Source organism: Echeneis naucrates, chromosome 5 (genome assembly GCF_900963305.1).
Source record: "Echeneis naucrates chromosome 5, fEcheNa1.1, whole genome shotgun sequence".
NCBI classification, from domain to species: Eukaryota; Metazoa; Chordata; class Actinopteri; order Carangiformes; family Echeneidae; genus Echeneis; species Echeneis naucrates.
In genome coordinates, this window is record NC_042515.1 from 3026809 (window position 1) to 3051307 (window position 24499).

Consider the following 24499-nt stretch of genomic DNA (forward strand, 5'->3'; position numbering starts at 1 on the left):
GTGTTGTATTTGCAACAGGCCCAGATTTTTAGTTTAGACAGAATAATGAATTGTGTTGACGTCTCTGCTTGTTTGCACTTAGATGGCATCCACTCACTGCTGGGTGACGTAATCAAAATCATTCAGCTCTATAAATGTCTTTGTGGAGGAGACGCTGTTAAATTAAGCCAAACATCACTTTCGATCACCGTTTGAAAATACGGACAATTTTTTTAATGCGTCAGTCCAATGTCTGATTGGCTCCCTGGGCTAAAAAGGGTTGTTGCACCTTCTGACCTCAAACATAAATGGCAGTTTAATTATCTGCTCTTCCTTTCCTCCTGTGCTTCTGAATGTGTGGGTGACACAGTTGGTTTTGCCTCCCTCCCCATCCAGGCCCAGACTGGGCTCATTATCTGCACTACAAATCTACTCTGATGTTTATTCTCCTGAATGGTTTCCTCATCTAATCCAAGGACAGACTGTCTGATGACGGACAAACTGTTTTAATAAAATTAGACTTTATTTGATTGACAGAACATTTCTGACTCACAAAAAAAAAAAATCATTTAACCAGCACCAGTGAATATTTGCGAGTTTTGCAACGTTTACCTCACCAATATGTTGTTGTTTTGCTTTTTATTTATAATCAAAGGAGTCTATTATATAAGAATAATAATATATAATAATAATATTAATAATAATGTTCATATTCAAACAGTTTTTCTCAGTTATTTAGAGGACATGTGGTGACCCTGGGGGCCTCTGGGGGACAAAATGCTCTGACCTATACAGTGTCACAGTGAAAACGGACACACACACTCACACACACACACCCCTCCTAGCTCCTAGCTCCTTCCCTCCTCCCTCCTCCGTCCTCAGAGCTGTTCAGACTTGAGGGAGGAATGGCGGCCCCTCGGAGTTTCTTCACCTCTCTCTCCGGTTTCTTTCTGCTTTTCTGCTTTTTTTCTGGATCTACGACTTCGAGCAACAGAAGAGCAAACCAGGATCGATGTGGTTTCAAGGTAAAGTAAAAAAAAAAAATATTTATATAATAATCACTAAAGAAATAAAGACAAACTTCTGCTTTGACGGTGATGTCTGATCAAACCTCTCCTCCAAAAAATAAAAGTTGGCTTTCTGATTTATTCAGGTTGTATTTTAGTAAACACAGCAGCTGAAACGAGCTGAGCTTTTGAGACACGTGTGCTCCCAAACAGCAGAGTTTCGTCTCAGCAGCTTTACCTTTCTTACCTGTCCGTCCGTCCTGACGCTCAGGTTGGGGTTTCTCCCCCTTCAGACCAAACTCCACTTCAGAAGTCCTCATTTTTAACGTCACTCATGCACAGAAAGTTTCTGCACACTTCGGAGAAGAGATTTTAATTTGTTCTGAATAAATTCGGTCTTCTGTTGAATTCGGCTGACATAATAACTAACCAAACGCTTTTTATTGTCTCCCAAATCGACGCTGTTAACGATCACCTTGATGGGAAAAGACGCAAAGTGATTGTGGTAAATTTAGCAGAAATTGAATGGAAGTTTTGTATTGCGGTGCAAGGAAACATTAATACCTCACGTTTATTTGATTTGTTGGCTTCGGATATGTGTATTTTTGAGATGTCACCTTATTTAAACTGTGCTAAGTTTATTTCCCCCACCTGTCCTGGAGGTGATCTCTAATTTAATCCAAACGCCTTTTTAAAGAAAATGATCTTCCTGATAGTAAAACATGATTTCTGGCTCAGGTCTACATGTAGTGACATTTGACATAAACACTTAGATTTAAACCAATCCAGAGCAAATGGAAAGGAAACAGCTTCTGTTTGATGCTCCTGGATTATTTGATGTCAGATGTCTGAAATGGGGAACTTCCCGTCTTCCCATCTGAGTTTTGTGGTTTAGGTGGATTGCAGCTGGTAAAGCTGATTTCCTGCCTTTTGTGTGTTTTGGTTGAAAAGCATTTGATGTGGAAAAGAGTCTGTGAACTGACCCACCGCCTCCAAACTGCTGTCCTTCTGCTGTCTGTTTCTTGGCCGTGAATGGAGCGTTTTGTGCTCTAAGCCGCCTCGAAGAGTCCAGAATCTGTGCGTAGTCTGAAAAACTGAACTTTGACTTCACTTAAACCACTCAAAGGTTACAATATGTTATTTATTTATTTTTTTTTTAAGAGAAAGAAGTACAGATTGGTTTTTATTGTGTGTATTTGGGGCTGCTTGGAGTTAATATTTTCTTCACCAAATTATCTGCTGATTATTTGCTCACGTTAAGATGTCTGAATCTAACCAGGTTTCTGTCTGACAGTCCAAACATGTGGAGACGAAGCTACGAGCTGACTGATCATGTAGTGGATCGACTACATGAAACATCAGCAGCTCTTTTGGTGAAAGATTGAATGTTTAAGTCATTTTAAGTAAAGACAGAAAATATGATGAACAGTGGAAACAATCACTGGCTTCTGTCCAACTTTAGATATTTACATCATTAATACACTGAATTTAGGCATCAGTCAGCATTTATTCTCATTTTTTGTGTATGTGTGTGTGTTTGTGTGTTTGTGAGGGACAGATAGTGTATGAAGTATTTCTTTTTCTACAGTGTGTGATGTTCAAAAGAGAATTATCTGCTGTGTGTGAGAGCACACACACTCTACAGGTTTTAATTTTCCTGTGTTGATAGACGACTCCTACCTGCCTTTGATTCTGTGTGTGTGTGTGTGTGTGTGTGTGTGTGTGTGTGTGTGTGTGTGTGTGTGTGAGATCCTGGTTTCCTCTGTCTGGCTTTGAAGTGTTTTCTACAGGAAGCTTCACACTGTTTACTCTGAAGAAACATTCCTTCCTGCAGCCCCAGCCCCCAAACACACACACAACCCCCCCAAGCTTCCTCTTTCTTTTCAGAAACACACACATCAAAGGCTGCTTGATGGGGGTGTGAGGACCTGCTATTCTACAGGTGTGAGGTTATTAGAGCCCTGTGTGTGTGTGTGAGAGCCATAAATGCTCTGCTGGTTTTACATGCCTGCAACATTATGAAAAGGGCCTTTGGTTGGACTAGTTATACTCAGACTGAGCTAATTAGTTAATTAACTGGTCTGTTCTTTGGAAAAAAAAAAAAGTTCATCTGCAGCTTTTATTTTTCCTTTCAGGCCGTTAAACTTATTTATTAATCACTCACAGTAGCCTGATGCACACAGACGAGTTTTAACTTTGATGCAGTAAGAATTTATGGAAGTTCTGACATTTATGGAGCAAATGAACTGAGAACAGTAGAATGAATTAATGATAAAGGAAATCAGGTGGAGTTCTTCTAATTTTTCCTCATTTACGTGTTTAACGTCTCTCCTGATACTTTTTACATCACAGCTGGGACTTCTCCTTTGACGCTTTGACGTTTGCATGAACAAAACTGGGTGATTCTGGGTTTTAGTCAGAAACTCAATCCATGTCCAAACTAATTGTGAAACAGTGAGGAAACACCATGTCCTCATTAATATTAATGAGGGGCTCTGTTGGCTCAGTGGGGACACAGACACACGGGTTCGTCTCTCTGACTCTGACTTTTCCCACAATGTCGCGCTGTTGTTGTCACACATTCCCAGTGAAAGTGTGTTTCTGCCATGTCACCGGAGACATAATTATTGTCTCTGTATTTGAGATCCGGTCTCATGGTGTTATAAACTGCTGTGCAGCGTTTTGGCGTCTGGAAGCTCAGCTCAGATCTTTTCCTGTGTCATCAAATATCAGCAGGGTGAGACTTTCACCGTCACTGCCCTTTTTGTTTTTTCTTTTCCTGACTCTGAAAGACAAAATGTGACAGTAGAACAAATACATGAGACATAGATACATTCTCATCTCGGTTTACTTTTTTTGTCCAGCGTCTTTCTTCTTCTTCCTGAATTTCATGTTGAGTTTTTGTGTGAGACTTCAGCTTTAGACTTGTTCAGTCTTGGCATTAAACGCGCTGCCTCTAATGATGTGATCTCAAAGTGTGAACGTACCTAAGATCCGTTGGTTCGATCGCTCAGACCACATTCAGAGCTGGTCTGCACTGAATGTGATCAGACCACCTGAGGCACATGCCAGCACCGGATCTGAACAAGGCCTTTGTGTAACCGTAGATTTGAACACTGCCAGGTATCTGCCCTGCCTTGAAAACCCTCCCCAGTGTTCCCCCTGCACAGAGAAAGGCACATACCATAATGTCCTATATGCATTTACGTTGTCTGGAACAATGTGAGGCTTTACTGTGCTCCAGAGAACAGGAGGACTGCAACTATTTATGATTAATCCGATAAATATCTGCTCAGCTAACCATTTAATCTTTGAAAGGATGCATGAAACCTGTTGAAGCTGACGCCTTTAGATGTCATTTCGTCTCTCACGTGTTGTTGAAAGCCCAAATCTATTCAATTTACAAAGATGTTAAACTGAAAAACTTGAAAAATGCTCTGGCTGATTTAGATTTTAAGGTGTAATAATCCTTTTCTAGCAGTAATCTCTTTGTGTTAGTGGTAGCATTTTGATTTAAGGACATTTTTATTCCACCTTGCTGAGGCTCGATGTCCCACATTCTGCCCCCGACACACAAAGACAACTCTGAAACTTGTATCACTGATAAAAATCGATGCAGCAAACCTGGTGTGTCCTTTACCCACAATGCAACTGTCAGTTCATCAAAGATTTGGGTGTTTTACTGCCACAAAAAGAGCACATCCATTCTGCTACATTTACATTTTAAAGCACTGTTTTTAAAATGTAAATGATCTCCATTCAGACGAGCTTTTTGGCCTCCTACCAGAAATGATCTGTCTATTTACAGACACGGGACATGCATGAGTCGCTTTAAGCAGGAAACGGGTCCTCTCCTCTCAGCCGTACTCAGCTCGTAGAAAGAACTACCAGCATTTATCGACTTTACAAACAACAAGGCCAGTAACATGCTGTCACTCGTGTCTCCTTCGAGGCTGATGTGAAATGACGTGGCTCCGTTGTTGTTTCCCTTTTTGCCCATCCAGACTGCAAGACAACGCTGGAGTTTTTAAAATAAAACAGAGCTAACAGCGTTTCTCAAACCCGAAAACTCCTGATGATGTGGATGGGAAGTGAAAACGTAGTGCGGATGCAGCCTGATAGATAGATGGATACTTTGAGCCGTTCGTCTCCAGCAGAGATGATGAGCGAGCTTGAGAAATCTGTTAACTTTACTTCCCATCACACCCACAGACCTTTTTTTTCCCCTCTGTGTTTTTAAACTTGTTGTTTTGAGGCCCAACTGAAGCTGAGTCAAGCCACTTGATCACTTTATCAGACTTCATTCGGCTCCCTCTGGAGCCACAAAAAGCTTTCTGGACTCTCTTTCACATGCAGTAGGAACTCCCCCAAACCTGGAATCAAACTTTAACATGTAACATCGGTGGAATTCCCCTTTAAGAGTCTACATGGACAAATAATCATGTTTTGATACAGAAGATATGCAGGAATCACTTGATCCCTCCACCTGATGGAGGAAATAGCTTTTACTGGATGTTTAAAGTTGGTGAGAAGACCATGATGATGGTAGAGATGTAAACCCTTCCAGGTTAAACACATCTGCTGAAGTCATCACATCTGTCTCATGGGAGGAGGAGGAGGACGCATCAGGAAATCACTCAACTTCCTCTTCACCCTCTTTTCGACTTCTTTGTCCCTCTCTCTCCCTGTTTTAAAGCAGGTTTCCACTCTGTGAGCACATCACGTATCCCATCAGGCTTCAGGACTCTGGTGCGCTTTTGCCTTCACGGAGCCTGAGAGGGCGTCACGGCCCGGCAGGCGTCCGATGTAAAACACGTGTGTTTTCTGCTTTTCTGGCGGCTGAATTAGGCAGAAGACGACGGATCGATGCTCGGCCTTCACTTCTTACATAAAACATCTCCTGGACACGTTTCCTCCATCACCATCCCCCCGAGAAACAAGGTTCAAATGACTCAAATAATTACTTAAGCTGTTTCCTGTTGCCTTTGGCCCTTTCTACGTCCATCCAGAATCAATGGCTGATGTTTTATTTTGTGAATAAACAGAACTGAGTGCTTGGCTCATCACAGGGAGGATCCGGTTCAGATCAGGAAGTCAGTTCAAACCTGGTTTTAACTTCCATCTCCTCTTGAGATTTCAATCTCCACTTTATCTGCAAATAAATCCTGTAATAAATGAGACGAATAGGACTGTCAGTGGAGGGGACAGTCCTCCAGTGTGACTTGGATGAGTTTTCATCAACGGTTTAATGTGGTCTGACTGCTCATGTGCGTTCACGCCTGTAGAAGGCGTAGAAATGATGAACCAACAACTAAAACAGTGTAATCACCAGAAAGAGTTTATGTATAACACAAGAGGGGAAAAACAGAAGGAACAACACTGTAGAAAAAATTCTGTTCTTTTAGTTCAGATTTACTGTCTGTAGTTTCAAACATGGTCTTCTGGGTTATTAAGACACGACCTCCCGACCTGCTGCTTCTAAACATCCATACATTAAAAAGTTTGGACACGTTGTGCGTTTTGCTGCATGTATGCATGCTGCAGATATAATGTCTTCCAACTGCTTGTGACTGTTTTTGTCTGATCACAATCTTGTGATCATGCCTGCGGTAAAAGATAGGCTGGTGTAATTAGCTCAAGATGGATAATAACCCTGAGATTGCAGCCCCCTCCCCCCCCGGGGCACACTGAGGCAGTGTGGGAACATACTGGGTCCTCCTGTTGACCGGCAGCTTCTCCTTCGCTAAACTCAGATAAACCTGTCCTGGATGCTGGATTACTCGGACAGTGTTGTTTGTTTGCGTTCGGTTCTGGACAGACCTGGTCCAGGTCACATGACCCGGCCCTTCTGTTGTTCGGGTTAGACTCTGACCCGGTGCTCAGGTACAGTCCGGCTCAGTTTATTTCTGCAAAAAAAGAGGAGTGTTTAAAGGACAAACTGCCTCAGCAGGAGGGGAGCAGCTCCTACTGGGTGAGGAGGAGGAGGATGGGGGGGCTGTGATGAAGAGGAGGGGTGGGTGGGGGGTTATTGAGGAGCAGTCATGCAGGAGGAGGAAGCTGCAGGTTTTGTTCATGTGGTGGGAAATCTCTGGTTGGCTGCTCCCGAACACACACACACACACACACACACAATTTTTTCTTGCTGCACCTCATTTCTCTTTCCAGCTTTTTTTTTCCATCCTGGACTTCTTCCACAGATGAAATCAAACAAAAACAGATAAAAAAAAATTATAAAAAATGGTGAATACTCACCAGTATAGTTATTCACGTAGAGCGTCAGTGTGGACTGAGTCGGTGTACTTTTTTTCCTGTGACGATGAAGAAGATGCACAACAATTACACATTACACAATTTGCTTTTAGTCTTGCACAAACATTTTGAAATCACTTACATACAGGGCCAGATTCCTTTGAGGTCATTTCGCATCTGGTGGAAGTTTGTTCCTTTGCTCTTTCAAATGAAAGTATATAAAGTTAGTAACTAAACACTGTAATGATCATGAGCCGCTCCTAAAATCTTTTGACTTCATTTATCATTTCCTTTTTTTATTTTGAATTGATTTTCCTTGTTCAGTCACCCATGCCCCTAAACAACCTGTACCACCTCAGCGTTGCCTGCGTGGTCATTTCCTGCTGTTTGTACTTCCTGTCTGGTGCTATTGAGCATCACGAGCCAAGACTAAAAACTTTATTCAGTAAGTTTGATTTTTTTTTTGTTGGAACATCAAACAAGAGAAAAGGGTCCATCACCCTCCGCCTCACTATCGAGCTGTCATCAAGTTTTATCTCTGACGGTGAAATCCTTTAGAAATTTGGTTCTGTCTAAAGCCACCTGTGCACACCAAGACCTGAGAAACCGGATATAACTCCGGTGGCCAGCAGGCTCCAGATCCCAGAGACACGATGTGGTGTTGGAGAGCTAACCCCTTTAAACTACACACCCAGCCTTTCAGGGCACTCGTGATGTCCCATATGGAAGTGTTTGGAGGTCTGCGTGTGTTTGTAAGAGACAGGAAAACATTAAGAGGAGCAGGGCTGAGTTTTTAGCCCCGAGGCCTTTGCAGGAACAAGACCCTCATCAACGCAACACACAAACAAACACCAGCACACGGTGTTTGTGTTAAGGTCTTTGATGCTACCCAACAAATTGTCTGTGTCTTTGAGAATTTTACATTTCTGAAGCAGGTGCCTTTTTTTTTTTTTTTTTTTTTTTTCAAGTACATCTGCAACTCTTCAGGAAAGCTCAGAGACCTGTGGAGTTCTGGCTGGTTGAGCGAGCGAAAGCCATTCTGTCCGATACACTAAACACAAAGTCTGGTTAACGGCCAGTGAACGTTAAAGCACAGCGTTGTTTCACAAGCTCACAGGTTGGATCCAAAATATGCCTTTGCGTCTGAAGCATAAGAAAGCTTTTCCACAATTCATGCTGACCGTGACTTTATTTCCTCTGCTTTTGATTTTGAGATGTTACACAATATCACTGACAAAGCATGAGCGCTGCTGTATGCAATTACCGTGACATGAAAATAAAGGAATAAAATAATAATAATAATAATAATTCCATTTGCACTAAAGTACTGATGACTGGTTTGTTGTGAGTAACTGGGCTGTACTAGAAAATGTGATGTAAGAAGACGTGCTCCTGCTAAACCTCATTGAACCGTAAAAGTGTTGAAAGAATAGACCGTGTATGAAGTGGGTGTGAATGTTCAAGCAGCCTTTTAAGAAATGAAAACTAAAATGTCAGAAATAAATCAGCACTTCTGGGACTGAATAATCGGCGAGGTATCCGATCCAGATTTCCTGTTTTGCTCAGTACCCGGTTCTCATCCTGGTTATCTCTGGCTGTTTGTATGAGAGCATGTTGATTAAAGGTCAACTGCAAGTGCGTCCCGTGTTTTCTGTCCCACATCTGGAACTGGTCTGGTCGCCCCAAACAAAATGAGGGAGAGGAGAAGTCTGCTCCATGAACCCTGACAGCTGTAATTGAAGGAGTTCCTGTTTAATCAGATTCCTCCCTCTCTTCTTCCCTCCTTCCCTGCAGGCCCGGTGATTACGTCTCCCACCCCTTTTCTCTGTCCTCTCCTCCCTCCTCCTTTTCTCCTTCCCTCCATCGCTGTGATTAATTACTGTTGATGTTCAGCTAACTGAGGCTGCAATTAGCTGTCTGATTACAGCAGGAACTGGTGTTGTGTGTCAGTGTGCGCTCAGGGATTCCCCTGTGGACTTTTTTTTTTTTTCTTTAGTGTTGAAATTCTTGTGTTAACTTCTTTGTCGTTCCCCTGGTGAATTGTAGCGCAGTTTAACTTAATGTGTTGGATCTGCAGCAGCTGCTCTTTAGTCCTTTTATTACTGAAAATGAACTGCTTCCTTTTTTTTTTCTTTGGTTTTACTTCTTTTCTTTAGAGTTGTTTACTGATGGGACTCAGTCTGCTCAGACCTCGGGGGCCTGTGTGTGTGTGGACTATAATGATTATTACTAGTCAGAAACACCTGGCATCAGGAAGGAAGAAAAGCCTCTTTCTCTGTTAGTCTGTTTGGAAAATTATCAGTTGTAAAGCATGATGGTTTGGCCTGTGGCGGTGGGCGGTGCCAGCAGCCTGACCTCAGAGTCCACCTACTCCTGATCTGGAGATCAAAAAAGGGAGAACTAAGCCTCAGACTCAGTCAAAGAAGACATAAAATTATGCTTTTTTTTTTTTTTTTTTTTACATCCTAGCTTCGAAATTAGACATTTTGCTTGTGTGGATGAATGTTACTTATCTGACCCGGCCCAAAGTGAAATGTGACTCTCAGTGCAGTGTGACGTAAAATAAAACGTCACAGTCTCCCACAGTTGGAAGTAGCTTGGAGTGTTAAAGTAAAGGCATTGAGCTGACTTTGAGTCTGCAGCGCTGAACCTGTCAGTTTAACGTGCTGCTTTGAAAAGCTGAGTTAGTGTGGGGACGTCCGCCACCAATCTGTGAGCTGACGCTTTGAAACCTTGAGTTTCTGATTTGGCCGTTTTTTTTTTTTGTTTGTTTGTTTGTTTGTTTTTTTGTTGTTGTTTTTAGTTTTTTTAGCTGCGGACCAGTCCAATGTCTGGTACAGTTAACTTAAAAAAATTTACATTGAGTTGTGTTGAAGAAGACTTGAAACTAAAGACTGAGACCATAAACTCATGAGTAAAATGATTACTGAGCTAGTGTGGCCATTCTCCCATTGACTTCAACACAATCTCACTTCTTTTCCACCAGATGGTTTTAGACTTTTGAGTGTTGGCTTCACCTTTTAGACCTGGAGCTCACGTCCATTTTTAGATATCTTTTATAGTCATGACAGGAGCTGTTGGTTGTGTTTCATGTACAGTTGTGTAGGAAAAACCAACTAAACAAACTTCGATAAGGCTACGACTCAACTTTTTAATCTCCCTATCACATCAGCCACAGCTGATCTGAAGTCTGTGCAAAGTGACTAATTATTGCTGCTCCTTCTTTTATAAATTCTGCTATTGACTGTGGGAAGTGACGTGGCTAATCCCATCCTGTTGGTGTGTACAGATGCTTAAGGGTTGTGTTTGGACAGACAACAGCACTGCATGAAAAATGCTTAACCCTCATTCATTGGAAGGAGGCCAGGTCATTGACACAGCAGGGGTCCAGACACAAAGGGCCCCAGCAAATAAACCAAAAGATGAAGAAGAGTGGAACCCGGCTCGGCTTTTGTCACATCGCAGTGTGGCGTCATCAACAAATGAAACAACAAGGATGCCGACCAGAAAACAATGCAAGCGGACATTCCTGCTGGATCAGTTTGTAATGTGAACGACGTGTTTCCGGAATTCACCTGCTGACTGTCGTGATTGTTGGCTTTAAAACGTACAGAAATGCCAAACCTCTCCTGCAGTGTGTTTGGGGGGGGGGGGGGGGGGGGTTGATTTATTCCACAGCCCAAACACATTCAGGTCAACCAGGCAGCACTGAATTTGGATTCAGTTCCTGAGACCCTGCAACATTTTCAAGCAATCCAACTTATATGTTAACTTAAACGTCTTTGCTGTGACGCCCCCACATTCATCTCTCGGGCTCTTTGTTGTACCGGTGGGGGGGGAGAGATGAACTGGAGGTGAAATATGTAATTAATAGGAGCGTGATACAACTGTGTGTGTCGGTTTGCTGGTTTTAGGGTCCCTCTTGTTTGTTTTAAATACTGGGGGGTGTATGATGTGGCTGAGGCTCTTCACAAGTTTCTAATTACAAACGTGTGTGTGTGTGTGTGTGTTGATGAGGTACAGTGGCTGCTAACAAGCATGGCACACCTTCTGTAACACACATGCACACAGAAGGGGGTCTGTGTGATTGGTTTCAGGTGCGTGTATGTGTGAGTGTGGTTGTTGTGCGTGACCACAGTCTGACACCTCTGTAACAAGCTCTCTGTGTGTGTGTGAGAGTGAGTGTGTGTTTTTTGTTGCACAGCAGGGCAACATGAAAACAGGGTCAAAACTATAAAACAGCTCCACTCAAACAAAAACTAAAGCAGGACTCTGGCTCAGAGAAAGGGATTCTGGGTAACTCCCGAGGGGGCTTATCTCCAGACTTATCGTGTCCTTTGTGTTAAATGGATCTGGGGACGGGCCTGAGGGGCGTAGGAAGGAGATCCAGGTCCTGTCAGTCACATCAGTCCAGTTAAAGCTTTTGTGTTTTTTTTCCTGCAGCCTGTTGTTGTTGACTTTTACATCCTTTAATCATGTTAATGTGTCAGAATAAAGCTGATGAAAGTTGCATCAGTTTCTTTTGACATCAATTCTCTCTCTCTTCAGTTGAACTGGCCATTTTATTAGCTGTTTAGTTATTAAAGTTTAACTAGAAAAAAGTAACCGATTCATCCAGTAATATTTTACACACTGATTAATCTGTAAGAAGTTGGTTTGGGTTCAGGGAGATAACATGGTTTACTGTCTTCCCATTTTCGAAACCTGTCAGTGAACACAACACCTCAAATTTATTCAATTGCTGACCTTTTTTATCAATCGCCAAACTGCCTGCTTCTGGAAGTGTTGTTATGTCTTAGCTGTCATTATCATAAATCTAACATTTAAGGGATAACCTGAACACATAATGGTGTTGCCCCTCTGATCTTTCTGATCTAATAGACAACATTCTTAATCTGTGAATTGAGAAAATAAGCAACAGATAAAAATGAAACAGGTACGTCCATTTACTGAAAAATCAGGATGAATATTTCTGAATTTTGATCCACATACATGGCAAATACACAACTAAGAACAAAATAAAACACACTAACATTGGCTAAAAAGATGTACAATGAATCCACAATCTATTTCTGAAGTTTCTTCATTAATAAATCACAATCAATAGCGTCACATGGTTTTCAATAAAGGTCAATAAATGCTCACTCTTGTATGTCCATTTTTTCCAGATGATTTTAGGAGAATTACTGACCACACTCTCTCTCTCTCTCTTTTTCAGGTGCAGTCTGGTGCAGATGGAGGTCGCAGGTTGGCCGTCACCTTCAGAGCTGACAGTGAGTCTTCCTTTAACTTTGGATAATGTGGAGTTGTAACTCTGCTGTTGCCTGATGGCTCCTCTGATTGGCAGCTCACTTCCAACTCATTTTATACTTCAGCATCAAAAGTAAATCCCAGCTGACATGTTAGAAGTCACTTCTTTTTTTTTTTTTTTTTTTTTTTTTGTGGATTCATGTTTCTCTGAAAGTAAATTATACCTAAAATCAATCACCTAATTTGGTCGGACCTCAAAATGAATTTTTATTTTCCGTCACATCACCTAGCAAACCCCTCCTCTCTGCAAACCCCCTCATCCCTGCATCCTCCTCCTCCTGCTCTTTTGTTCCTTTCCCTCAAAAAGTCAAGTTCCGGAGCCATGGCCGATCCCTGCCTGCTGCTTTTGTCCGTGACCATGAGCGAGAAGCACTTTCAGCTTCCTCTCTTTGTGTGTGTGTTCACAGTCTTGAGATGACTTTCATATAAACCTGCAGTTTAATTATTTTAAAAGCATTTTTGTCCAGAGAACAGAGAAAAGGGATAAAAATGAGATGAGTTCAACGCAGCGTGACGTGAATCAGTAGCCTCGGTGGTTTACCAGGAGGAGGACATTCAGGACTGTGTTCTCGACCAATTATTTTACCAATCAGTCATTTATCAAAGCCCATTTCATTGACTAAGTTATGACTTTCGAAGATTCCCGACAGACCTCTGCTGGCCGTTTCCAGGCTTGATGCTAAGCTAAGCTAACACTCTCCTAGCTGTTCCTTCAGATTATCATTATCGATGCCGCACTCTGAAAGCAGACTGTTGTTCTTTTCCTGTGAATTTAAAGATTCAGCTGCTCCCACAGCTTTTTTTTTTTTGTTAATACATATTGTGTTACCAATCATAAGGAGGTCAGGGGTCAGAAGGTCATGAGACTAAAATGATACATCCTGATTTTGATAAAACGTGTTGAAACCCACAAAGTTTAAGTCAAAGTAACGCACAGAGGTGTTTTAGCATGACAATCAGAATCCACTCATTGTGTGTGTTTACTGAGGTGTGTGTGTGGGCAGTGACACACCTCACTGCTTCCTTTCCTCTGGACCTTCAGCTGTTAGAGGACGGAGGGAACTCTGTTTGCAGTGATGTAATGGCGACTATAAACCGGGGTGACCTTTGACCTGCAAAGATCAACAAATTGCTGCGCACAAGTCTGGAGACGTTTGGTATTTCTCTGACATCAAACAAATCCAATATAAAGTCTTTTCATCTTTGTGTTGTTCCTTATAAAATCAGCTTCTTCAAAAATAAGTGTTTCCCATATTCAAAAGAAGCACCGCAGCCTTATCTGCACAGCCAGTCACATGACTGCCTCAACTTTTAGATATCAGCTGTGTAACAAATGCTCGTGTGATTTTTTTTTTTTTGATTGAGCGGCTTCAGGAAGTTTGTACACTTTGGGTCTTCAGTAATCTTCTGCTGATTCAGTATTTATTTCTGTATGAGTGACGTGTTGTCAGAGGGCGTAGCTGAGGTCGTCCTCTCGTCTCTCGCTGATTTTCCTCAGCCTCTCACCAGCTATACTTAAATATAATAAAAGCATAAAAGAAACTAAAAAGATAAACCGTTTATGGTTTCACATCACGACTGTCTTCTTGCTTCTAAATTGAGAGGACGACAGGAGGAAGAGGAGGAAAAGGATAAAAGCTGTGACCCCCGTACTCCTCTTTCATCCTCTCCTTTGTCTGAATACAGAGAAGGGAAGGAGCGACCTGCGACCTTTCCCTCCTCCTGACATCTTAGAGAGGAGCGACCAGCCGTGAGCTTCTCCTTGAGCCCTGAACATGACCCCACTTGAAGGAGGAAGGAAGACGAGCAGTGGCTCGTGCATCCCATGCTCTCCTGACCCCTTCTGTCTCCTCCTCCTCCTCTTCCTCACCACCTCAGTCCTCTCCATCAATAGGTGGCTGCCAACAGGAAAGAGGTGCAGTCAGTCGTGTCTGAGCTCACGCCCCCTTTTCTTTCTCCGTCCTAAGTCCAACTTTTCTCCTCCAACCCCGGTCGGTTCATGGCTGGCTGCTCTTCCTCCTCCTCTGCACTTCCATCCTCGTCTTTCACAAGATAACACAAGAGACGTGTTGGGAACAGGAGGTGTTGGTGGGATTAGAGCACACATGGAGAATGAATGAGTGAAGGTGTGCTTATTAAAAATGGGAACGACCGGACCGAGTCGAGCGTGCCACGACAAAGACTCAAAACCTTTGAGATGAAGGTGACATTTTTGTGTACAAAAAAAACCAAATATGAATTTTATTTTCAGTCATCTGTAAGATACAGTGTGACAGTAAAGTCCCACTGAAGTGCAGTTTATGGATCACTTTGCTCTCCTCGTTGAGGGAGAACTTTTCTTTTTCTAATGTGTTGAAATACATATGAAACAATAATAATCTCTCACATGCGCCATTGTTCTCTCTCTCTCTCTCTCTCTCTCTCTCTCGCTCTCTCTCTCTCTCTCTCTCTCTCCGCTCTCTCTCTCTCTCTCTCTCTCTCTCTCTCTCTCCCTCTCTCTCCCCCCCCCTCCCTCCCTCTCCATCTCCATGTCTCTCACCCTGCAGACTGCTCATTAAACTACCCGCTGGGGAAGCACGTGATCCACGAGGTCACCAACGTCTCCTTCAGTCACCTGGCCTGTGAGGATCAGGCCGCCGTGGTCGTCCACTGGTCCGCAAGTCCGCTAGGTAACTTTGTCCTTTTAGGTGTCTTCTTTACTTTTCCCGCTCGTTTCCATCTCTGTCTCCTTCTTTCTCTTCTTCTGTGAGAGAGAGAGAGAGAGAGAGAGAGAGAGAGAGAGAGAGAGAGAGAGAGAGAGAGAGAGAGAGAGAGAGAGAGAGAGAGAGAGAGAGAGAGAGAGAGGAGAGAGAGGAGAGAGAGAGAGAGAGAGAGAGAGAGAGAGAGAGAGAGAGAGAGAGAGAGAGAGAGAGAGAGAGAGAGAGAGAGAGAGAGAGAGAGACTGACTTCAAAGTGCTCAAATCTGTGTGTCTTTGATCAGCCCAACAGAGAGAGGATCACATCTTACAACAATACCCTGATTTGACCGTGAAGGAATGTGTGTTTGTGCGTGTGCTCAGTGTAAGGGGAATCTCTCCCTCTCTCTCTCCCTCCCTCCCTCCCTTTCTCTCTCTCTCTCCCTCCCTCCCTTTCTCTCTCTCTCCCTCGCTCTCTCTCTCTCTCTCTCTGTGTGCTCAGACTTGCAGCTCATAGATTAAAAACGAAATGGTTTCTAAGTTTGGTAAACAATGAAAAGACCCCCAATAAAAACAGCATGAATGCGTCACTGTCTGTAGAAAACTTGGTGGATAAATAATAATTGACTGTCTCATTGTTTTGGACTCGAAAGTGAGTGTAGGAAGATGGAGAGAGAGTCTGGTTGTTCGTCCTAAGAGCTGTGGAACAAACACTTTAAATCAGGGTTTAAACATGGAGGCGGCAGGAACGGAGCGCACACCTGCCATCACACTGCAGCTGTTGTCAAAGAGCAAAAACATCCTCGTCTGTCCTCGTCTCTGCATGAGAGAGGGAGAGTCAGGAATCTGCCTCAAGACAGAAAAACCGGTCCTGCCGCTCCGTCTCTTTCTCTTTCTTTCTTTTCTCTCTCATAATAGGAAAAACATCTCCTGTGGGTTTTAAGATGTAATTACAAAGCAGACCTGTTTTTAAAAAGCAGACAGGAGGAGTGGAGGAAACGAGAGGAGAGAGCGTGCCAGATGAAGGAGATAGGGAAAGGAAATGAGGAGACAAGGGTGCGTGCCGAAGCTTAACCTCCTTCTGTGTCTCTGCAGGAATCGAACACATTAAAGGCTTCAGAGTTTATCTGGAGGACAAGAATCCAGAAGGGAAACAGTGCCAACACCTGATCCTCAAAGACCCCCGACAGCTCAACTTCTCCTACAGGAACACGGTAGGGCCAAAAACAGGTGGAGGTGTTGAACGGCAGAAACACCTCAATGATTGACACCTCATCATTGTCTCACACAGAGGCTGAGCAGTCAGCCGTTCGGCGGTTTGACCTTTGACACCGACTACATGGTCCGTGTCGTTCCTTTCCCGTCTCTGATGAACGAGAGTTTCTTCCCTCCGTCCTTCCTCAGGACCAACTGTGAGTTAAATCCTACCTTCGCAGGTTCAACGGGCCTCAGCTCCGGAGAATAATCTGAGAGGTGGTTGAATGATGAGATAAAGAAAAAGATTTTTCTCTAATATTTCCCCCAATACTGTTCAGTTGTACCTCTTTGCGGATGTAAACCTGATTATAATTAAAAGGGCTACTTTTTTGGAGGAATGCTTATTTACCTTGTATCATACTTAGGAAACCAAGTTTGCCAACAAAAGCATACACAGACAATAAAAATTACTTCCAAAACCTCAAAATACAATGCTCTCAGTTTAGTCTACTTATCCTTTAGGATCCTGTTAGCCTCGGTCTACAAGAGTACGGACTACTGAATGACAACAGATCACAGTCCTCAGACTTCCTTAAGTCAGCGATGCTAAGCTAATCAAAGCCGGTCCCTCTTAAATGTCTCTGATCATCGAGCTGAAGGGGACAAACGCTCTCACCTTTTCTGTTTTACAGCCTGTGAAGTCCTCCTGGGATCAGACAACCTGGTCTGCAAACCATGTAAGTTCCTCAGAGCTGTCGTCATAACCAGAGCCACATGTAGACACAGCTAGTCCATCGTTTGATGGTCTTGTTCTTAGACTAGTTACATTTAGGTAACGCTTTTCCACGAAAGGTTTTCATTTAGTTAAGATAAAAAAAAAAGAGAGCAGAAGAAACCATTGTTTCGGTTTTAAAGATGTATTTACTTTATTTTCACACCTGCTAGAACTAAAGAGGCGGGTGCAAATGTTTCACATTAAAATCAGAGAAGAAAAGAAGGATTGTGTTTATCATTAGTGGCATAACTTTGAAGGTAGTGCTGAGTTAGACAGTAAATGAGAACCAGTCGAAAAACAGGGTTAAAGTGCAAGACGTGAATCTTTTAAAACAAGAGGTAAAGAAACAAACAAAAACAAAAACTGCAGTTTAAACCAGAAATAGAAGACATGTTTCTAGATAAACTATCATCGACTCTACTGAGCTATTTGTAAATAAAGATCTCCTCTTCCTGAGATGTTCCCTAAAGATCAGGGTGCGTGGTCCCTTTTGTTGCACAGATTGTCAAATTGTGTGTGTTTTGTTTTGTGTTCGTCTGTGCAGTCTGGAAGCCAAAGTCCCTGAATGTGTCCCAGCTGGGCTCAAACCTCCACGTGGCCTTCGAGCAGGCTCCGGCCTCCTTCGGCTTCCACTTCTACTATCTGTACTACAAACTGCGTCAGGACGGCCTGTTCAAACTGCAGCGCTGCAAACCGGTGAGACCAACAGTGTCAAGGCTACAATCACGGCTTTAAACAAACTAGGTGTGGTTCAAACACATTAAAGCTTAAAATAAGGAATAAAAAACACCAAAGATGATAATTAAATTAAAAAAAAAAAAAAAAGGTGGTTTCACTTTGATGAATTAGCGCTGACTTTGGAACAGTCTGATCACAGATGTTCATCATGCTGCTTTAGTGTGAATGAATGAATAAAGATGACATTTCCTTCGCCCTGCTGTCTGTCGGTGAGTGGTGGACCTTACTGTTTTCCTCTGGTCCATCAATCTGACTCTGTCCAACCAGCCCTGTGATTAGACAGGAGACCGTTTTCTGACCTTCATCTGCCCCAGGAAATGAGCATCATGACTCTTGGCTGCTTTGCTAATTGTCAGAGTTAATGATATGATATGGGGCTCCCTGTTGTTCTGGTCCTTCAGTGTCCAGCTGTGTCTGTCAATGTTTTAACAACACATTTACTGTGTGCAGGACGTCAACCAGCCCAGAACTGTGTGTATTCTCCAGGACGTCACTCCAGGGACCTACACTGTAGAGGTACCTAAACGCACCACAGGCTTTATATTAAGGTAGAAATGCTTTATGTTAGAATAATTTTCTCTTGACTTATTGATTCTTTTATTTTTCTCAGCTGAGAGATGACAACAACACAACCAGGAGGCAAACTCAGTACCATGTCAGCCAGGGTAAGAGACGCACAATAGAAACACTTTAGTAATCTTTGTGACTGCCTCGGGCTGTCATTCTGATTTTCCTCACAACTAAATGATTGTTTGGTTTGTTAAATATTTACATTGAAGAAAATAACTCCCAGTTTTCTGCCAGTCAGTAATTTCAGTCTCTAAAAAGCTGCGCAGTTCTTTTTTAACATTTTGTCTGATAATACATAAAAAGGGAAAAAGGTTGTTTTTTTGCACCATGGCAGCCTTCGTTGGCCTCTGGGGGTTGATTAGGTACAGCCTGGAGTTATGTAATAACACTTTGGATTGATATTTACTAACTGTATGACTACTGTGACAGGACAATTCAGCACCAACTAATATCCCCCAGTTATTTTGTAATTGTGTTAATTGCGTTGACACACACTCTTACTTCGAAGGCGCTGCTGTTGTCTCATGCTGGGTGTGTTTGTTTCATCCTTCAGTGCACTCCCCCTGGGCCGGTCCTATCCGTGCCATGGCCATCACGGTGCCTCTGGTCATCATGTCAGCCTTCGCCACTCTCTTCACCGTCATGTGTCGTAAGAAGCAGCAAGGTGGGCGCTTTTTATGTGAAGTAAAGTTGCCGTGAATAGTCAAGAAATCAATTTATATTCCGACTGAAAATTCATCAAGTGGTCGTTTTTGGAAGTTTGGAAGTGAAAGCACCAAATATTTGTTGGTTGCAGGCTCGTAAGGTGCAGTTTCAGTATTTTCGGATTTTTAATAAGATAGAAGATTAAATCATCAAATGATTTATCAAAAAATGATCTGTAAATTCAGCAATGATTAAAATAATCAGTGATTGAAGTTATGAGTTTGAACCAGTGATGCCTTCTCTGGTGCTCCGTTATTATCAGAGATTTCACAGATATAGTGTCACAATGATGCATTAACCCGTCTTATCCGTTTCTCACCCTTTAGAGAACATTTACAGCCAGCTGGATGAGGAGAGCAGCGAGTCGTCCAATCACAGCGCGGCGTTGAACGCGGAGCGCCCGTGGCCTCGTCCCAAAGTCTTCATCTGTTACTCCAACAGAGACTGTCCCAAACACACCGCCGTCATCCAGAGCTTCGCCTACTTCCTGCAGGACTTCTGCAACTGTGAGGTGAGACGGCGACGCACAAACTGACAGATAAACAAAAATACAAAGTAAAATTCAAAAAAGTTCGGCATGGTTCTCAAATCAAATCTGCCTTTACTTCTGCTCAGGTTGTGTTGGATCTGTGGGAACATCTGGAGATGTGTAAAGAGGGTCAGATGTCGTGGCTGAGCAGACAGCTGGACGAAGCCAACTTCATCATCACCGTCTGCTCCAGAGGCCTTCGGTACTTTATTCTACGTGACTCTCCCTCCCTTCTCTCTGCTGTCCAAACTGCTGCTGATTCAGCAGTGCCTTCGACCTGCCATCCCTTCAGTGACCACAAGATGCTGCTAAAACGCTGACGTGGAGTCACTCAAAGTTAATGAGGCGTAAACAGGTTTATGTCAGGAGGCCCCTCACTTTGTCTCTTCACACTCTGACTCAGATTCAGACTAAAAAGTGATATTTTCTCTGCCGATGGGGAGAGTAAGCATGTTAACACAACCATTATGTCATCTAACAAGGTGACATAGTGAATTTATTAACTGATCACAGTGAAGTTTCAGATGTGAGCCGGAGCTGACTGTCGATCGATAGACAGATTCAGGTGGTGAACGAGCTGCACCTTTCTGAGTTTACTCATTTTTCTTTTTTCCCCTCTTACTGCAGCTACTACGTGGAGAAGAAGAGTCGCAGGGGGAAGACACCGGTCGGTCGCCGCAGTAACAGCAGCAGCAGCTCTCCGAGCGGCGGATCCGGTGGCGATCTGTTCATAGTAAGCGTGGCCATGATCGCTGAGAAGCTGCGGATGGCGAAGCAGAGCGAAGGGGGCGGGGCTCAGGAGCTGAACCGCTACATGACGGTTTACTTCGACTATTCCACCGAGAACGACATCCCCACCATGTTGAGTCTGGCCCCCAGGTAACAACACAACAGCAACAGCAGCTGATTGAGTGGAGAAATAATTGGCCGAGACATTTAACATTTAAGTTCTTATGTTTGAACACAAAAACGTTTTTATCCGGACTTTGTCTTGGTAACAGTTTCCATTATGGATCCAGTTCCTGCTGGAACAAAGATTAGGTTAAACAAATCTTTAACCTAATCTTACCTTTTATCAAAGAAATCATCCAGAGCCACAGAAAGTGATCGAGCGGTCATTTCCTCCCGTGTTTAGGTTCAAGTTGATGGACCAGCTGCCTCAGCTCTTCAGCCGGCTCCACTCCAGCCAGTCCAGCTTGGCCGACCGCGAGCAGCAGCCCGTCAACGTCTCCAGGAGGAACTACTTCAGGAGCAAATCCGGGCGTTCGCTCTACGTGTCCATCTGCAACATGCACCAGCACATCAGCCAGAACCCCGACTGGTTCGAGAAGCAGCTGCCTGCCGCAGGAGGGTCCGCAGCTTCTTCCAGCTGCTCCTCAAAACACTCCCCCCTCCCCGCCGCCCCGGCTCCGAGCCCTCCTCCGAAGCCGCCCTGCTTGTCCTCCACCCAGCCGGAGCAGAGGTTCGACTCCGGCTTGGTGCTGAATGAGGTGGTGGCGAGGACGCCATCGCTGGACGGCGGTAACGGACTCCCGAGGAGAAACCTGCTCCTGCTGGCTCCCACCTCCACGTCCAGCCTCAGCATCGACCCCAGCAAAAGTCCCCTTCCCAGTCCTGGTTTCTGTCCCAGTCCGGCCCTGCCACACTGCTCTCTGCCCATGCAAGGATCCACTTCAAGGTGAAGAAACCTCTAATATACTTTTCTCTTAGTTTGTTTTCCTGTAAACGATCTGCTTTCCATTTGAATTAAGATCCTAAAAGATGAGATTCCTTTTTTTTTTTTTTTTTTAAAGCAAATCTTGATGCTAAACTCAAACGACCAGCCGAACCTCAGTGTTGAGGCCGCTCACAGTTTTTTGTTTCCTCTCAGGTCGACTTCCGAAGAAGCTTCATCTTCGGCTCCGTCCGTCCTCCAGGAGGAGGTGTGTCCTGCCTCCACCCACACAGAGGACACCCATCTCTCCCCCCCGGAGCTCCCTCCTCCTCGTGATTCGGGCATCTACGATTCTTCTGTGCCTTCTTCGGAGCTTTCCATTCCCCTGATGGAAGGCCTGTCACATGACCAGGCTGACTCCTCCTCCCTGGCCGACAGCGAGTCGTCTTCTTCGGGGCTCGGTGAGTCTGGTGTTGCTGTTTTGGCCGTATAATGCTTTTGATTTCTCCATGTGACTCCCTGGAGAAAACCTAATTGGATGACTTCTGTCTTCCAGGTGACGAAGAGCCGCCCGTCGTCTCGTCGCTCCGCTGCAGCGCCGCCACAGTTTGTAAAGCTGAGCTGCACCACCATCACCACCTGGAGCACAACGACGGACTGGCCCCTGTAGCGTCGTCGTAGGAGACGCCTCCGGTCGATCAAAAGAGGACAGAATTGTTTCGGCCGTAGAGCTAATTCCTTTTCCCAGAAGTGCCGTCCTCCGATCGTCATGGAAACCAAACTGGAACCAGTAAAAGACATGGGTGTTGGTCACATATGACAATATTAACCACTGATGTAGAGCGCATACATCACCAGTCCCTGGTAACTATGGTAACCACTGCGGGCTCGAACACAGTCCGTATTAACGGCGGTACTTTCTACCTGGACCGGGTCTGGAGATCCCGGCAGACCCGATGAAACCAAAGACCGCTTCAGCACCGTGTCCTGATCGATGAAGTTTGGTACCTTGTGCGGTGCTGAAGCTGTTCAGGCACTTTTTGATGCGTCGACGCAGGAAGACGCGTTTCCGATTTTCTCCAGCTAGAACACCCAGCTGAGACTTTAAGAAAAGCTGCTGAGTGTCTCAACACATTAGAAATAATCATGAGGATTTCTTTTGCAGTATTCTCAACGCGTTGGCGTAAACATGAAATACTTTGGGGGAAACCACACATTCGTCGGTGAATGCTGCCCTTTCAAAGGAAGATGATTTTCATGTCATGTCCCTATTTATTTCAGGAGGAGCATTTTTCCTTCCAAAGTGGATTTCCCCAGTTGGACCAGTCGGTGCTGCGACAGTTTTATCAACGTTCATTTTTAGGAGTGCCGTTTTAAAACGAATATTAATCCGTCTGAAATGTACTAAAACCTCGTAATGTGATATAAGATGGTGGAAGAGTTGTGTGAATGACAGTTTATCACATATTTAAAATGTACAACTCACACTATCATACGTTGAATACGGCGCCTCCTGTGTTGAGTTCATGATTACATGTATAAATATTGAGATTGCATTAATAGTTATATATTTCTTTATGCTTTGTAATCATTGTTTTGACATAGTTGCAGGAAGCAGCAGGAATGAGTGCATTATAAAACTGAACCACTATCGAAGCCGACGACAGGAAATGAATACATGAATAATTTAAGTCATCATTTTGATCTACACTTTTAGGGATAATCTCATAACTGTGTCTGAGTCACTACGACTTTTGATTTGAATTGTTTTATTTTCATGGCGTCTGTGCGTCATCGGTGTCCGTGTCACATCTGAAGGACACCCACTGTTTATTTGGTCTGAGTTGTTAAAATTTTATAAAAGTATTTGTATTTTCTGACAGACGTTTCAGTCGCTGCTGGAACTTCTCTGCAGGTCTGAGTGTTTCTGGAAGGGAAGAGTCAGCGTTTCCTACCTGTAAATGTTATTTGTATATTCCACTTTTTCTTGGAAATGTCGACTCTCTTTCAAATTTTGTATAGTTAGACTGTTATTTTCCTATTTTTCTACTTTTTAATTTTTATTTTTTTAGGACTGTACTGTTTTATAGTACCCTAATGTAGAAAATAAATAAGTTCATCTCATAAAACCTTCCTCCTGTCATCTTTTCGGTCGGTGTCTGGCTGTAGAACTCTTATTATCGGGTAATAAAAACGAAAGCTCAGTTTGTAAGTTGCTGCTGAAGCTGCCAGACAAGTTTTGATTTGTTGCCATGAAAGTGTTGAGTGAGTTTAAAGCAGCTGACAGCTCTTCAGTGTTTGAGCTGTGAAGCTTTAACGCCTAAATCAACAGCAGCCTCTAAAACTCACACAGCCTGTCAGCAGCTCAGCCTGCCTTCAAAATAAATGTCTCCACGCCGACACATTTCCTGGTGGTGGATAATTAAGTTTTCGCTTAGTTGTTGAATTTGTGTGTGCCTGATGCTGAACCTCGGTCATGTTTAAGTGTAACTGGAAATCAAATGTCTGAGCAGACTTAGATTCTTGTTGGCCTGTTCTTTATAGTCACAGATATTAATTATATTAGACTTATAATTATATTAGATTTAGAAATTGATCAACAGTTTTGGGGAAATCTCGACATGTCTATTTCTGAAAAAAGAAAAAGGTGTTTACTTCTCTGTGTCCAAATTTGAATGTTGCATCATTATTAGAATTAGAAAAACTGAGAGAAACCAAAAACAGCCAAAATATGTCAACTACAAAAAAACAAATATCGAGCTTGGAAAAAAAGATTATTCAGTTTTATTTTAAAGATTTTATTTCTAGATCATTTTCTGTTGAACAAATCTGAACTAATGTTTATTATTATTTTACCAACTATTTCATTAGTGAATTCATCTGCTTTGTTTTAACTGGACTATGAGACGTGTGTCTTTGTGGATGTTTTGTTCATCGTGTATGATTTTGTTCCTCTGTGGTAGTTTTGTTTTTTTCTCTAGACTTTGTGTGTCTTTTTCATTTCTCTGTGACACAAAAAGGCAAAGACAGATTTGACCTGGTGGCCTGTTCAATCCACAGGTGTCTTGTTTTATCTTTTTTTTTTTTTTTTTTTTTTTAAAGCAGAGAAAA

General features: G+C 43.3%; 1 protein-coding gene across 1 annotated transcript; it reads left to right on the top strand.

Moving 5' to 3' along the window:
• The first annotated feature begins 873 nt into the window (after positions 1-873).
• il17rd (interleukin 17 receptor D) lies at positions 874-23511 on the top strand. Its single transcript, XM_029502878.1, has 16 exons — positions 874-1004; positions 12454-12508; positions 15092-15214; positions 16316-16434; positions 16512-16632; positions 17110-17154; positions 17737-17888; positions 18381-18446; positions 18541-18595; positions 19054-19164; positions 19532-19716; positions 19821-19936; positions 20362-20613; positions 20870-21412; positions 21605-21849; positions 21945-23511. Exons 1-16 carry the CDS (start codon positions 885-887, stop codon positions 22067-22069), a joined length of 2433 nt encoding a protein of 810 aa, XP_029358738.1. The 5' UTR covers positions 874-884; the 3' UTR covers positions 22070-23511.
• The last annotated feature ends 988 nt before the right edge of the window (positions 23512-24499 follow it).